We start from the raw sequence: 17,060 nt of genomic DNA, 5'->3' as shown, positions 1-17,060 counted from the left end.
AATATTTTGTATAACTGTTGTGTAATAGGGCCTGTGTATTTATTCATCATAGTAAACTTCAGAGAGCCTGTTATATTGCAAGTGTCAGACAAGATTTACTGAAAAGAATGGCAAAGTGCAGTCATAAGTATTTAATTAAGGAAACAATGAAAGGGGGCATGGATAAAGATATAAATTAATACATAATCAATACTTGACTTTAAAATTTATTTCCTTTTAGTTATCACCAAGATTTGTAACTAATATTGACTTAGAACTGAGAAAATGCTCAATTTCAGCGATGTGCCAGAGTTTATTCTTTGGGACTAAGCAGCCGTGGGGACTGGCAAGTTCTCTTCCTCATCCTTTTCCTGGTGGTCTAGCTCATCACCGTGCTGGGGAATGTTGGCATCATCATGTTAATTACGGTCAGTCCACAGCTTAACAGCCCCATGTACTTTTTCCTCAGCCATTTGTCATTTGTTGATGTGTGGTTTTCTTCCAATGTCACTCCTAAAATGTTGGAAAACCTGTTATCAGAGACAAAAACTATTTCTTATTCTGGTTGTTTAATCCAGTGTTTCTTCTTCATTGCACTTGCCCATGTAGAAATTTTTATTCTTGCTGTGATGGCCTTTGATAGATACATAGCAATCGGGAACCCTCTGCTCTATGGCAGCAAAATGTCAAGGGTTATCTGTATTCGACTGATTTCCTTTCCTTATGTATATGGTTTTCTGATTAGTCTGGCAGCAAGATTGTGGACTTACAGCTTGTATTTCTGTGGGAAAATTGAGATTAACCACTTCTACTGTGCAGACCCACCTCTCATCAAAATAGCCTGTGCTGGGACCTTTGTGAAAGAATATACAATGATCATACTTGCAGGCATCAACTTCACATTTTCTCTGAGTATAATTATCGTATCATATCTGTTCATTCTCGTCGCCATTCTACGGATGCACTCAGCAGAAGGAAGGCGGAAGGCCTTTTCCACCTGTGGGTCCCATTTGACAGCTGTCATCATATTTTATGGAACTCTTATCTTTATGTATCTCAGACGTCCCACAGAGGAGTCCGTGGAGCAGGAGAAAATGGTAGCTGTGTTTTATACCACAGTGATCCCCATGTTGAATCCCATGATCTACAGTCTGAGGAACAAGGATGTGAAAGAAGCCATGAACAAAGTGATCACCAGAGCATGTTTAACCAAATAAAATAAAATTGAGTTAATTTTGTCTCCTATGTTTCATAATTATTTGTTTGTCAATTTTTATTGCTCAGTTACAAGAGAAAGTCTCACTTCAGAGAAAAGAAATTGTCCCATTCCTGTTGATGTAAGTACAGGATTAATTAAAAATTAATAAATCAATTAATTGAAAATTTTATATGAGCTAAAGTTCACAGGTATGGTAACTGAAATTTTTCAAATACTTAGCTAGAACAAAAAGACTTTGTTTTTCTTATTCAGAAATGCAGTGGACGAATTTCAGAAATACTTATCCATTTGCCCATTTAGAGAGTAATTTGGGGCAGAAAAATAATAATACATTTCATTTAGCTGGCCAGTAGGAGGCCATAAAAATCATAGTCTTTCTAAAGGTTATGAGATGGTTTAACGTTTAATGCTTCTTTCAATGTGAACGGTGAGTCTGTTCAGAGAGTACTACTCTGAAAATAGCAATGATAATGTATTTAATTCTTTGTTACGTTTTTGTTGTTTAAGAGACACAGCATGGTGAGTGTCTCTCCTTTACAGATTCCAATAACTGCCTTATTTCAGCTCCAAGGCTGCCAGTGATGGACTGTGCACTTCTCATGTGCCCTGCCAGTGTCTTCAGTCTGACTGAAGAGCAGGAGGAATTAGTCAAGGGTTGTGCCATTTTGAAAGCACAGCTCTCCAGATTTCACTTAATAAATTAAATTGATAGTCACATGAAATATTTTGCACATCTGTGGCTAAGATATGGAACTTAAATATTTTAAAATAATCTTTGTATTTTAAAGAAATAAAGTATTTAGAATGATCTATTTGTTGCTAAAAATATCATTTTCTGCCATAACATTTTACCATAATTTAGTATCACTCTTGTGCAACTCTTTGTTGCAGAAAGTACATAATTAACGAAATGTAATACACACCATTTAAACTACACATTTAAGTAATTACGAATTTATCTGCAAAGATATAACTATAAAACAAAACTGATCCAGTATGAGAAAAAAACATTCCTCTTTGTCCATTTTTGAATTTTTATTTTCCTCAGGGGAAACTAGAAATAAATATGAACTCGTTTTCTTATACACACAGATATCATGGGCAAGACTTTAAAGCTATTTGCATATAAACACATTGCTAATTTAGATTAAATTATGTTCCTGTTTATAGTTGCAAAACTTAAAGAACTTAAGATCTAACATACTTAATGTTACTTTTGAGGTGAGATAAAAGTAATTTTTTGGGGTAGTAAAACCTTTTATTCACCATTTATTGGGGAACACTTGATATGCCAAATTATTTGCTTATGACTAATAAATTTAAAAATATGTTTTTTTTTTTTAATTTTTCAGTTGAGGTATAATAATTGACATATCGTGTTATATTATTTTCAGGCGTGCAAAATAGTAATTCGATGTTTGTGCAGATGGAGAAATGATCACCACAATAAGTCTAAGTTAACATCCATCACCGTACACATTTAATTTTTTGCTTGTGTAATGAGAATTCAAAATACAATTTTAAAGCATTTTAATACTTTGCAGTCTGTTAGCAGGTGGATTTGGATGATCTTTGTGATTTCTTTTTTTTTCATATGTGAAATACTTTCTTTACTTACTTTTTTGGAAAGTTATTTAGTTAGTTTTTTGGAGAGTGTTACATCAAAAATCATGATGCCAAAATCAATGGTTAAATCATGTTTCTGGTTTGAGTTTGCAAATGTCAAATTAATTTGTGGGTGATCTTGGAGAAGTCATTTTTTGCCATTCATCCAGCTAATTTTTAGGTCGCACTCTCTGATCTTCTCGGTCTCTTCTGGCTCATATTTCCATCAATCTAAATTCTTTGGTAGAACCTAAACTAATTTTACCATTTGCTAAAAATTCAGGGTATTTCTGTAAAATACTTTTAAACATAAATCTTATTGTTACATTTATTTCTAAATCTATCCACTTCATTATATTTAAGGATCTCCAGCATCTAACCGTAAAGCATATTTATCTCTTTCTGTCAATCTTGTTCTTGCTCTCTCTCTCTCTGACACACACACACACTTTCTTCTTTTCAAATGTACATTTTCTTGAGAGAGTGCATATTACATTATAATTCCCTGGTGATAATGAGTTCACCTCAAGGACTTTCTCCATAATAACTGAGAAGGAACTCAGAAATTCTGGGTAACTGGGGACTGAAGAATGCAGAAGAAAACTTTGCCTGAGCACAATTTGTTCCATGATATTTCAGACTAAATAAATTTAGATAGTGTATAGTTTAGAGTTTTTGAACAACCTAGGCTGGCATTCCAGTTCTTTAACTTGCTAGCTATCTCAACTTGGTTGTGAATCTTAACCTCATAGTTATTTCACATGTATATATTTTTATTCTTCAACAAAAAGGGATAACATTATTCACAATCCTATGGAGGTGGTCAGATCATAGCTTAAACTGATTTGAGGTGAAGCTGCACAAATAATTTCAATCTTTTTGTGTGCTTCATACGAGACAGGTATTGTGCTGAGTTACCCCTCTATTATCTGAGATCATCACACCACACTGTAAAATAGCAGTTTCCCCATTCTAGAGATGAGTATTGAGGCTGAGAATTGTTATTACCCAAGGTCAGGTACAGTGATAGAGCCAAGGTTTGATTACTGATCTGTCTGACTTCAAACTCAATGCTCTACTGACTCCCAGAAAAGCCTAAATTCAGTGAGACAAATTCTTCCACTACAATCGACTACTTCGCCAATGACTTCTGCTTGTACTCATTCGTCCTAGACGTGTTCAAGTGATATATACTGTTGGGGCATCTGACGTCTATAAAACAACCATGAGATGCATACGGTATGCATTGTGTGATCATACATCCTGACAGGTGGTGTTTATTAGAACTGTAGCACAACAGAGAAGGAAGCGACTGACCAAAATTTTACACATGAAAACCAAGAATATGTCCCTGAGATGCATAATTGCCAAAAGTGAATGAAAGAGGGAAGAACTCATGTGAAGGTGAGAGAGATTATTCTATGATATCAAGAATTTTGATTTCTTAATATTATTATAAGAATTATTCTTCTAATGAACACTCCTTAACTCCTCATACACTAAGACATTTATAGAATTTTAATCATTATTCCTTTCATAATTACTTAGACAGTTGCTAAGGAAGATGCTCTCAATGCTCTCAGTGTTCAAGATTCAATTATAAATAGGGAGAAATTATCATTTGCCATTCTCCTCTGCTGAAGTTCGGTCTGCAAATTGTATACTCTTTACAATATAGATTAATGTAGTCAAATCTTTTGATTTTTATCCATATTTTGAAAAGAAGACTGAGACCTTATTTGTAGAATTATTTTTTCACATTATTTTATTGTGTGGAATTATATTACTGGGAAATGTTTTTATTTCCATCCAGAGTTTATTCAAAAGTTCCTAAGAATGAACTTGTTACAATCGGTATTCGCAAAATTTTTTATTCCTCACTTTTTACCCTTTCATTTTTCTCTACCAAGACCATTGATTTTCATGTTGTTGTTTTAAAATATATGTGAATTGAGTTGAGGATATTGTACCAGTGGGACTAATTGGACCAGCAATTATACCTTCACTGTTTTTCTTCAAGAGAAATTCCGGAAAAGTTAATAAAAATAAATTTGTTTTCTTATTTGTAAACTGCACATTCTATTTTCTCAATTGTTTTGATAGATGATGCTCATGTATGTAATAACTTGGCTCTAACTCAGAAGTCACTTGGTTGTCTGATCCCAAGTCTATGGTATCACCTGAACTGGGAGGGGTAGAGAGAAACAGTGGTCCACTATCTTTGTAGTTCAGCCTGTTTCAGGGTCACACAAAGCTCTTCTAGTCTCTCAAGGATGAATTATTAGAAGAATAACTTTCTTCTGCTTGGAGGATGGTCAAAATGAAATTTAAATGTAAAGAAATAGAATAAAAAAATAGGTTACCAAAAAAGCAGCAATTGAAGGTTATTAAGAGTACAAGACGGGAGTTAAATTAATTGTTTTGCATCCCAATCTGGTCAATTAGCAGAAATATGACCTGGAGAGACCTTCTTAGTCTTTCAGTGCTTCAGTTTCCTCATTTGTAAAGTGATGCTGGTAACAGAACCTGTTTTTTAAGACCTTCTCATGCAAAATGTTTAGTAAGCACTCAATGAAAGTTAGGTATTCTTACTGATATTATGAAGTTGAGACTGTTGCCCCAAGAACAATCTTATTTAGAGATTTTTAACAATGTTGGAATATTATAATGTAAGACATGAAGCTGATCTAGAGATCAGTATGCATTTTTTAAAAATCCTATGTGTGAATGTATTCAAGAATATCTTTCAAATGTAGCAAATAAGCTAGCAGTTTAGGAGTTCCAAAATTAATGAGACAAAGTATACTACCACAGAGGTAATGATTCTGTAGAGGAAGAGAAATACACACATCATACATGAACTAAAATTAGAGAGGTACTGGTCTACATTTTGTAGATGCCTTGATGCTTTTTGTTTGTTTGTTTTATACTTAATATAGTAGTACCATTAGCCCAAGTCAAACTCTGTTAGAGAATTATCTGTTCATGGAGTGGGGTCAGGAGTTTTTACAAAGGGAAATCCCTCACCTTAGCTCTATTTCCCAACCAGAGTCCATAGCTCTCCTTTGACTAAGTATTTCTACGCTTAAAAGGAGCCAAAACAGATGATCTACAATCATGGAAATCTATAGTAAGGGGAAGCTTAGTGCAGAACTAAAACTTCAGTGTCTATTATGTTATGTGCCCAATTTATTTTATATATGGTATATTTAATTCCCATGTTAAGCACTTTAGGGGTATGAAAATAGTTCATAGAAATTAATTAACTTCCCAAATGTGCTCTGCTACTAATTGGAGGGGGTCATAATATAATCAGAGTTCATACACTTTTTAATATACAAAGGAATATCTCAAGCAACACTCTTTTTCAACATGCCAAGCTAATATTTCCTCTTCTGAGCATTTGCTTTTGATTGCCTTTTCCCTTCATATTTCTCTGTAGCTGGCTACTTCTCACTAACTCAAAAGTCACCTCCTCAGAGAGATCTTCTTTGATCACTCTATCTGCACCTCACCTTCCCTTATTTCTTATCTTGTTAGCATATTGTACTTTTGACACAGCAGCTCCACTCCCTAATGTGTCACATTTGTACATTTGTTTATTGCTTATTCCTTCACAACAAGAATAGAGTATGATGTAAGCCAGAATCTTGTATATCTTGTTCACACTCATATTTACAGTATTTAGAATACTTCTAGATATAATATAACAAATATATCTGACATAAAATTGGCCTTGAGGTTTATACAATTAATTTATATAAGCAATTATAAAAAAAGGTCCATTTATAAGTCAGTAAGATACCCTTCAAACACTGTTACTACGGAGAGCTTAAATTTCCAAGATGGCGCTAATTCTGCAAATATATTCTTAAGAATGTAGGGCAAGTTTTTACTTCATGGAAGGGTCAACTGGGGAGCTCTAGTCAAGGGAGAAAATGTCGTTTGGGAAGCTTTTTCTTGTAGTAATATTAGATTTGAATATGAATAACTAGGCATAGAATTGATTTGTTTTGAAAACCAGAGGAATCTGATGTGAGATAGAATAATTATTAAAACATGTCACCTAAACTTTGCCTCATGCTCTTTATCTATTGACATAATAATTTTGATAGCGGGTGCTAGATAATTGAACCACTGGTAGATTACTTTTAAGAGATAACTGTAAAACTGGTAGAATCCATGCTGTTAAATCCCTTTACCCCTACAAGTAGCAGCAATCAAATGAGTAAACTGTTTAGCTAAACAAATGAAATATGACAAGGAATTTCATATGTTGAAAGCATATGATATCATACACTGGCATAATAGAGGACAAATATGTCAATAACTAGATTTTAAACCAGTTACCACTGATAACTCTCAGTCTGACTTTAGTCATAATTGTACCTTGTGTTTCAACATTATTGTAATAATATAGCAAAATATAAATGTTTAGTTTTAATAATGCATGTTAGCAATGAATGTAACTGCCTATTTTACAGATAAGAAACTGATAAATGTTGGTGGTAAATATTTATAAAACCTATTAAAAGAAACAATTATACCTATATATTCTCATCTTAAACATTGTGCAAAATCAGCATTGATTTTTAAATTATTCAATTGTGATAAGGATAAATGTGACTCAAAAGTTTCAACAATAAAACAAAGCCATTCATGAGTTTTGTTTCTCTTTAGGCAATCCAGACTCGGCCTTTTGAAGGCAATGCCAAATTTCACGGATGTGACACAATTTATTCTTCTGGGGTTGACCAGTTGTCAGGAGCTTCAAGTTCTCTTTTATGTGGTGTTCCTACTAGTTTACATGATCACTCTGCTAGGGAACATTGGTATGATCATTCTGATCAGCATCAGTCCCCAGCTTCAGAGTCCTATGTACTTTTCCTTGAGTCATTTGTCTTTTGTGGATGTGTGTTTCTCTTCCAACGTCACCCCCAAAATGCTGGAAAACTTATCATCAGAGACAAAAAGCATTTCCTATGTGGGGTGTTTGGTGCAGTGTTACTTTTTCATTGCCCTTGTCCATGTGGAGGTCTATATCTTGGCAGTGATGGCCTTTGATCACTACATGACCATCTGCAAACTTTGCTTTACGGCAGTAACATATCCAGGACTGTCTGTGTTCGCCCCATCTCTGTGCCTTATGTATATATATTCTTCATTACTCTAATATGCACACCATGGACGTATGGCTTGTACTTCTGTGGAAACTTTGAAATCAACCACTTTTATTGTGCGGGTCCTGCTCTCATCAAGATTGCCTGCGGGGGGATCCACATCAAAGAATACACAAGGATTGTTATTTCTGGAATTAACTTGACATATTCCCTCTCAGTGGTCCTCATCTTCTATACCCTCATTGTAGTAGCTGTGCTACGCATGCGCTCTTCTGATGGGAAGAGGAAAGCATTCTCTGCATGTGGGTCCCACTTGACAGCTGTTACCATGTTTTATGGGACTCGCATATTCATGTATCTCAGGCGGCCCACTGAAGAGTCTGTGGAGCAGGGGAAAAGGGTGGCTGTGTTTTATACCACCGTGATTCCCATGCTAAATCTTATGATCCACAGTTTGAGAAACAAAGATGTGAAAGAAAAGCCATAAACAAAGTGATCAGCAGAACATGTTTAATAAAATAAAGTAAAATTGAGTTAGTTTTTTCTTCCATGTTTCATAAGTATTTCTTTGTCAACAGATTATTGCTCAGTACATAGCTAGAGACTTTTTATAAAAGCTAAAGACTTTGTGAATTGAAAAGATAAAAAAGATAAGACTAATATTCAGAGAAAAAAAGCAGATTGACCCATCCCTGTTGATGTAAGTAGTAAGGATTAATTAAAAATTAATAAATAAATTGAAAAGATAATTTGAGACAAAGGTCACAGGTACACTGATAGAAATCGTTCAAATACTTTGCTAGAATGAAAAGATTTTGTTTTTCTTATCCAAAAATTCAGTGGATGAATTTGGGAAATTCTTATCAATTTTCCTACTTAAAGAGTAATTTAAAGTAGAGAAAAAATAAAACATATTTCATTTAGTTTTCTAGTGTGAGGACATAACAACGGGGGTCTCAGTAAAGGTTGTGAGATTGTGTAATGTTTAACGCTTCTTTCAATGAGAAGGGCGGGTCTGTTCACAGACTACCACTTTGGAAATATCAATACTATTTTATTTGATTCTTTGTCAATTTTTTGGTGTTTAAGAGACACAATGGTGTCTCTCTTTTACAGATTCCAGTAACTGCTGTATTTCAACCCCAAGGTTGCCAGTGACCAGACTATGCACTTCTCACATGCTCCTGCCAAGATGTCCTCAGTTTGATTGGAGTGGTTATAATTAGTGAATTAATGTGTCATTTTGAAAGCACATCTCTCCAGATTCCACTTAATAAATTAAATTGATACTCATGTGAAGTATTTTACATATCTGTGACTAAGATGTGGAACTTAAATATTTTCAAATAATTTTTGTATTTGAAAAAATAAAATGTTGAGGGTGGTCTATTCGTTGTAACAATAACAAGTCTGGCCATAACATTATTAACATAATTTGGTATGTCTCTCATACTTCATTTCACAAAGTACAAGCATGAGGCAACAAATTTACATCTTGGACTTTCCTTGAAGTCTCTGTGTCCTCAGATGAATAAATAAATAAATAACCTGCTGTTTTGGTGCAGAAATTACGTAACTAAAGTAATAAAATTTACACATTTAAATTACACATGTAAGTAATTGCAAATTTATTTGCAAAGATGTAAATATAAAATGAAATTGATGTAATATGAGAATAAACATTCTACTTTGCCCATTTTTCAGTTTTGTTTTCCTCAAGGGAAACCAGGAATGCATATGATGTCATTTCCACATACACACACATACCATGGGCAACATTTTAAAAGTATTTGCATAAAATAAAATTGCTAATTTAGATTAAATGATAATATTATGTGTCTATAGTTACAAAAATTAAACTCCCTAAAGAATTGAAGGTCTAAGTTACATAATGTTACTTTTAAGATGAGTTAAGAGTAATTCCTTTTGGCAGTGAAACCATTTATTTACCATTTATCGAACACTTGACATGCCAAATTAGTTGCTGGTTACTTATAAATTTCAAAATACGGTTTTAAACATTTTAATGCTTTGTAGTCTGTTAGCAGGTGGATTTGGATGACCTTTCTTACGTCTTTTTCTCAAAGGCAAAATGCCTTCCCTACTTATTTTTGTATAGTTATTTTAGTGTATATGAAGAATGATGATGCCAAGGTGAAAGGTTAAATCATATTCCTGGTTTGTTTCCAAATTTCAAACTAATGTGTGGATGACCTTAGACAAGTCATTTTTTGCCATTCATCCAATTAATATTTAGGTTCTAGTCTCTGATCTCCAAGGTCTCTGAGGTTGATAATTTCCATGAGTCTAGAGTCTTTGGCAGAGCCTAAAGCAGTTTTGCATTTGTTGAAAATCCAGGATATTTCTGTAAGATACTTTTTAAAATAGATTTTATTATTACATTTGTTTTTTCATCTATCAAATTCATTATATTTAAGATCTTCAATATAAAGTGATTTTAACTGTCTATGTCACTCTCTTGCTCTCTCTTTCTCTGACACACACATACATGCACACGCAAACGTTCTTCATTTCAAATCTATACTTTCTTGAAAGAATAAGCATTACATAACAATAACCTGATGTCAATGAGTTTACCAGATGTACTTTTTCCCTAATAAGTGAGAAGAGACTCAGGAGTTCTGGGTACATGGGCACTGAAGAATGCAGAGAAAACTTTGCCTGAGCACAATTCTGTGAACTTTCCAGACTAAATTGAGGTAGTATATAGTTTAGAGTTTGTGAACAACCTAGGTTGGCATTCTGGTTCTTTAACTTGGGAGCTTTCTAAACTTGGTCAAAAAATTTAACTTTACAGTTATTTTACATATGCATATTTTATTCTTCAATATAGCGATAATGTTAATCACAATTCTATAGAGGTGGTGAGATCATAATTGTAAACTGATTTGAGGTGAAAATGCACAAAAAATTTCAATTTTTTTGAGTGCTTCATATGAGACAGGCATCGCACAGAGTTACCCCTATGTTATCTGAGACCATCATGTCACATTGTAAGACGGCAGTTTCCCCATTCTAGAGATGAGTATTGAGGCTGAGAATTGTGACTACCCAGGGCTGTGTAAAATGATAGAGCCAAGGTTTGATTCCTGATCTATCTGACTTCAAAGTCAATGCTCTGCTGACTCCCAGAAAAGCTTAAATTCAGCGAGACAAATCATTCTACTACATTTGACTACTTCACCAATGACTTCTACTTCTTCTCATTCTCCCTAGATTTTTCCAAGTGATTTATACTGTTGATGCATCTGACGTCTTTAAAGCAACCGGGAGATGCACAGGACACGCATCGTGTGATGGGACGTCCTGAGAGATGGTGCTTATTAGAACTGTGGCACAACAGAAAAGAAAGTCGCTGACCAAAATTTTACATGATGCAAACCAAGAACATTTCCCTGAGATGCATAATTGCCAAAGGTGAAGGAAAGAGAGCAGAACTCATATGAAGGTGAGAGATTATTCTGTGATATCAAGAATTTTGATTTCTCAATTTTATTGTAAGAATAATTCTTCTCATGAACACTACTTAACTTCTTCTACCCCTGAGAAGTTTCTAGAATTTTAATCATTATTTCTTTCATAATTACCTGGATAGTTCCTTGGGGAGATGCTTGTAATGCTCTCACTGTTTACGAGTCTATTATATATAGTGAGAAATTATCATTTGCTGTTCTCCTCTGCTGAAGGTAGGCCTGCAGATTCTTTACTCTTTGCAAAACAGATGAGTGCAGTCAAATCTTTTAATTATTATCCTTATTTTGAAGAGAAGAATGAGGCCTTATTTGCAGTCTTATTGTTATTACGGTGTTTTATTGTGTGAAATCATATTACTCAGAAATATTTTTATTTCTATCGAGAGTTTATTCAAAACTTATGAAGAATGAGCTTGTTACAATGGGGATTTACAAAAATTTCTTTTCCCCGATTTTACCCTTTCACTCTTCTCTACAAAGACCAGTGATTTTCACATTGTTCTTTTAAATTATATGTGAATGGAGTCAAGGATATTTCATCAGTAGGAATAATTGGACCAGTAATTATATCTTTCCTGTTTTCTTCATAGGAAATTCCTGAGGGTTAATAAAAATGAATTGTTTTTTTATTTGTAAGTTAGACGTTCTATCTTCTCAATTTTTTTGATACGTGATGCACATCTATATAATAAATTGGCTCTAACTCAGAAGTCACTCGGTCATCCTGAGCCCAGGGCTATGGGATCACCTAACCTTGGAAGGGATAAGGAGAACAGTGGTCCACTGTCTCTGGGATACATTCAGCCATTCTAGAGACACATATAGCTTTTCTAATTCATCAAAGATGAAATATAAAATTATATCAGGATAATTTTGTTCTATCTGGAGACTAATCAAACTGAATTTTAAATGTGGAGAAATAGAGTAATAGGCTATCAAGAGATAGCAATATAAGGTTATTAAGGGTAGAAGACTAGAGTTAAATTAATTGATTTGCATCCCAATATGGTAGATGTCTGACCCAGGGAGACCTTCTTAGTCTTTCAGTGCTTCAGTTTCCTCATTTGTAAGGTGATGATGCTAACAGACCTTATTTCATAAGAACTTTCTATGCAAAAGATTTAGCTGGCAATCAGTAAAAATTAGCTATTCTTGCTAATATTATAAAGTTTAGAATGTTGTCACTGGAAGAATCTTTCTTAGATAGTTTTAATAATATTCCAATATTGTAATATAGTATATGAAGCAGATAGAGGTCAAGGCACCTCAAAAAAAAGTCATATGTGTGAATATTCCTGAATATCCATTATACATAGCATTTAAGCTAGGCATTTTAAAGAGTTCCAAGATGAATGAGGCAAACTCTACTACCACGGAGTAAACGATTATGTGTAGAAGAGAAATTCAGTCCCATCATATTGGGACTGAAACAATATTGGAGAAGAAGCATTAGTTTATGTTTCTTAGATAACTTGATGCTGTTTTATATGATTTATATTTAAAAAAGTATAGTTGTACCATTAACCCAAGTCAAACCCTGCTAATTAGAGAATTGTCTGTTCATGGAGTGGGGTCAGGAGTATTTACAAAGGGAAATCTCTGCCCTTAGCTCTATATCCCAACAAGAGTCTGCAGCTCTCATCTGGTAAAGTATTTCCACACCTAAAAGGAGCCAAAACAGATGAGCTACAATCATGGAAATATATATTAAGGGGAAGCTTAGTTCTGAAATAAAACTTTAGTGTGTGTTATATTATGTGTTCAGTTTATTTTATATATGGTATGTTTAATTCCTGTGTTAAGCATTTCAGGGGTAAGAAAATAGTTCATAGAGCTTAACTTCCCAAATGCACCTGCTACTAATTGGAGGGGGCCATGATACAATCACAGAGTTCATACACTTTTTAATATATAAAGGGACATCTTTAGCAACACTTTTTCAACATGCCAAGCTGATATTTCCTTTTCTGAGCTTTTGCATTTGCACTTCCTTCTTCCTTCATATTTCTCTGCAGCTGGCTACTTCTCACTAACTCAAAAGTCACCTCCTCAGAGAGATCTTATTTGATCACTCTCTCTGTATATCACCTCCTCCTATTTCTTATCTTACTAGCATACTGAACTTTTGTCATAGCAGCTCCATTCCCTAACGTATCTCATTTGTGTATTTGTTTGTTGTTTACCCTTTTTAAACAAGAAGAGTGCATGATGCAAGCCAGAATCTTGTATATTTTGCTCACCCTCATATTTCCAAAATTTAGAATATTTCTAGGTATAACAAATATATCTGAGATATAAGGTGCTTTAATATTTGTAATATGAATTAATATAAGCAATTATAAACAGATGCCAAATTATAAGTCAGTAATGTATTCTTCAATCACTGTTACTATGGAGAGCTAAATTCCCAAGATGGGTCTAATCCTACAGACACATCCTTATGATCTCACGTCAAGTTTTTATTTCTTGGAAGAAGTAAACTGAGGATGTGCATTACAAGGAGAAAATATTGTTTGGGAACCATTTCCTTATAGTGACATTAAATTTGACTATAATAATTAGGCATTGAATTGATTGGTTCTAAAAACCAGCGTGATCTGATGTGACACCATGGTTATTAAAATACGTCCCGTAAACTTTTCCTTATGATCTTTATCCACTGACATAATGTTGATAATGCATGCTAGGTGATTGAACCACTTGTAGTTTACAACTGATAGAGCCTGTGCTGTTAAATCGCTTTACCTCTCAGAGTAGTAGCTATCAAACAAGCATAATGTTTAGCTAAACGAAATAAGATATGACTAGGAATTTCATATGTTGAAAGCATATGATATCATATGCTGGCATCATGGAAGATAACTATGTCAATAACTAGATTGTAACATGAATTACCACTGACAAGTCTTAGTCTGGTTTTAGTCATATTTGAGCCCTGTGATGATATCATATTGTAATAATCTAGCAAAATATAAATGTCTAATTTTAGTAATATATGTTAGCAATGAATGTAATTGCTTATTTTACTGGTAGAAAACTGATAAATATTGATAGTGACTACATATAAGATTTATTAGAGGAAGCAATTATGCTTATACATTCTTATCTTGGACATTGTGAAAAATCTGCATTGATTTTTAAATTATTTGAATTAGAATAAGGGTAAATATGACTCAAAATTTTCAAGAATAAAACGAAGCCATTCATGAGTTTTGTTTCTCCTTAGGCAATCCAGATTTGGTCTTTTAAAGGCAATGCCCAATTTCACGGATGTGACAGAATTTATTCTTCTGGGGTTGACCAGTCGTCAGGAGCTTCAAGTTTTCTTTTTTGTGGTGTTCCTAGTAGTTTACATGATCACTCTGTTAGGGAACATTGGTATGATCATTCTGATCAGCATCAGTCCCCAGCTTCAGAGTCCTATGTACTTTTTCTTGAGTCATTTGTCTTTTGTGTGTTTCTCTTCCAATGTCACCCCCAAAATGCTGGAAAACTTATTATCAGAGACAAAAACCATTTCCTATGTGGGGTGTTTGGTGCAGTGTTATTTTTTCATTGCCCTTGTCCATGTGGAGGTCTATATCTTGACAGTGATGGCCTTTGATCGCTACATGGCCATCTGCAACCCTTTACTTTATGGCAGTAAAATGTCCAGGACTGTCCGTGTTCGCCTCATCTCTGTGCCTTATGTCTATGGATTCTCTGTGAGTTTAATATGCACATTATGGACATATGGCTTGTACTTCTGTGGAAACTTTGAAATCAACCACTTCTATTGTGCAGATCCTCCTCTCATCAAGATTGCCTGTGGAGGGGTCCACATCAAAGAATACACAATGATTGTGATTGCTGGAATTAATTTCACATATTCTCTCTCGGTCGTCCTCGTCTCCTATATTCTCATTGTAGCAGCTGTGCTACGCATGCGCTCTGCTGATGGGAGGAGAAAGGCAGTCTCCACTTGTGGGTCCCACTTGACAGCTGTTACCATGTTTTATGGGACTCTCATATTCATGTATCTCAGGCGGCCCACAGAGGAGTCTGTGGAGCAGGGGAAAATGGTGGCTGTGTTTTATACCACAGTGATTCCCATGCTGAATCCTATGATCTACAGTTTGAGAAACAAGGATGTGAAAGAGGCTGTCCACAAAGCAATCATCAAAGCAAACTTGGGGAAGTGAAACTGCAACAGAAATTTTTACGTTGTGTTGCTACCTATTACAAATATCCAGGCATAAAAGTTCTAACTCAAAAAGGACTTTCTAAAGCCAACACTTCCATATACTAAAAGGTCCAATCTAACACAGTGATGCTTTACCCCATGAATGGACTCTAATTACTAAGCCTGCTTTATCCTACATGTGCAATCATATTATTGAAACTGACATATTAGTGTTATCCACAGTGTATGTAAAATTGTGCTAAGTGTAGTTATTGGAGGAACCTATAAATAAGTTTAGATAAAGAAATGTTAATTTTGAGGTGCGCTTTTTGGAGTCAAACATGATTTCCTAGAACATTTTCTCTATACACGTGCTCCTCGACCTAGATTTCACATGAAATATGTAATTTCATGAGAAAAAGAATAAGAATTTTCCGTGACTACAGGATGTTGATGGACCTTGATTTACCTAAAGTGTTCTGTAGTGTTTATACATACATGGATTTTAGAAAATGAAAATGTATTGAGAATTTTTAACTACAGTCTCAATACAATCACAAGATTTGTCCTCAGTATGCATTGTTCAATAGTTAGCAATGTTTGTCTTTTAATAATTCATTTAATTATCTTTACTCTACTCCTTTGTTTGGATTCTGGTATACATTTCTTTTTGTTAAAAGGGTGAAATACTCTGAGAATTGGCTTTCCTGTCCTCCTCGCAATAAAAAAATGAACCCGTAGGAATTTTCTGATATTTAAAATCTGAACTTTGGCCATAGTACAATGTTCTATTAAACCTTTGGTTGATAATGATTTGAAACTTGTTTGATTCCAGTTTCTTCTCACTAATGTTACATTCTTTGGTTCTACATTTAGCATCTTAAATCAAACTTTCAGTGCCTAGAATGGATCTACCAGATAAGAGGCACTCTATAAGTAAATGTTATTGTACTGATCAGGCATTCAAATTTGATCAATACAGTTCAAAATAGTACCCCATTTGGGCCTGGTTAAAAATCCTCGAAAGCTTACTGTTCAATTTATCTAGATTGGTGCATCTAAACCATACTTAACATACCTTCCATTCTTGCTAGAGGTAGAATACAAATTTGTCTACCATTGATTACTCCTGCTAACTTACCAGCATAAAGACAAATGGGAATTAGAAATGATTCCTGAAGAGCGAGTTTATTTTTGAGTAATTACTAATCCAATTAAAGGGGATGCACAATTGAGTAGGTGCAGGAGGACTGATAATTGGCATATAATGGTGGTAAAATCACTGGCAAGATGGACTAATTCACACGGAGTGTTGTTACTCAGGCTAATTTACTAATTAACTATGGGCTATTATCCCTTAAGTGGATCTGAAGAAAGACAGATGGTGGGGAGAGTGGAGTTGTCTTTCATAACTTCAGATTCTGAGCAGGAGGAGAGGGTACCATTGGTTGGTATTGGAAACTATGTTAACAAAGCCTTTT

The 17,060-nt window shown here is 34.4% G+C and overlaps 1 protein-coding gene and 2 pseudogenes across 1 annotated transcript; all 3 read left to right on the top strand.

Moving 5' to 3' along the window:
* Nucleotides 1-264: 264 nt before the first annotated feature.
* LOC131395746 (olfactory receptor 5M3-like) lies at nt 265-1,196 on the top strand (annotated as a pseudogene).
* Nucleotides 1,197-7,504: 6,308 nt separating this feature from the next.
* LOC131395745 (olfactory receptor 5M9-like) lies at nt 7,505-8,445 on the top strand (annotated as a pseudogene).
* A 6,215-nt stretch (nt 8,446-14,660) lies between these two features.
* On the top strand, nt 14,661-15,893 carry LOC131395744 (olfactory receptor 5M9). The gene has a single exon (XM_058527580.1). The coding sequence runs from the start codon at nt 14,672-14,674 to the stop codon at nt 15,596-15,598; it is 927 nt and encodes a 308-aa protein (XP_058383563.1). The 5' UTR covers nt 14,661-14,671; the 3' UTR covers nt 15,599-15,893.
* Nucleotides 15,894-17,060: the final 1,167 nt, after the last annotated feature.

The sequence above is a fragment of the Diceros bicornis genome, chromosome 31, assembly GCF_020826845.1.
Source record: "Diceros bicornis minor isolate mBicDic1 chromosome 31, mDicBic1.mat.cur, whole genome shotgun sequence".
NCBI lineage: Eukaryota > Metazoa > Chordata > Mammalia > Perissodactyla > Rhinocerotidae > Diceros > Diceros bicornis.
This window is presented reverse-complemented; position numbering and strand designations above follow the sequence as displayed.

Excerpts from the sequence above, each read along its gene's own strand:
- LOC131395744 (XM_058527580.1), top strand. The coding sequence starts at position 14,672 with ATGCCCAATTTCACGGATGTGACAGAATTTATTCTTCTGGGGTTGACC.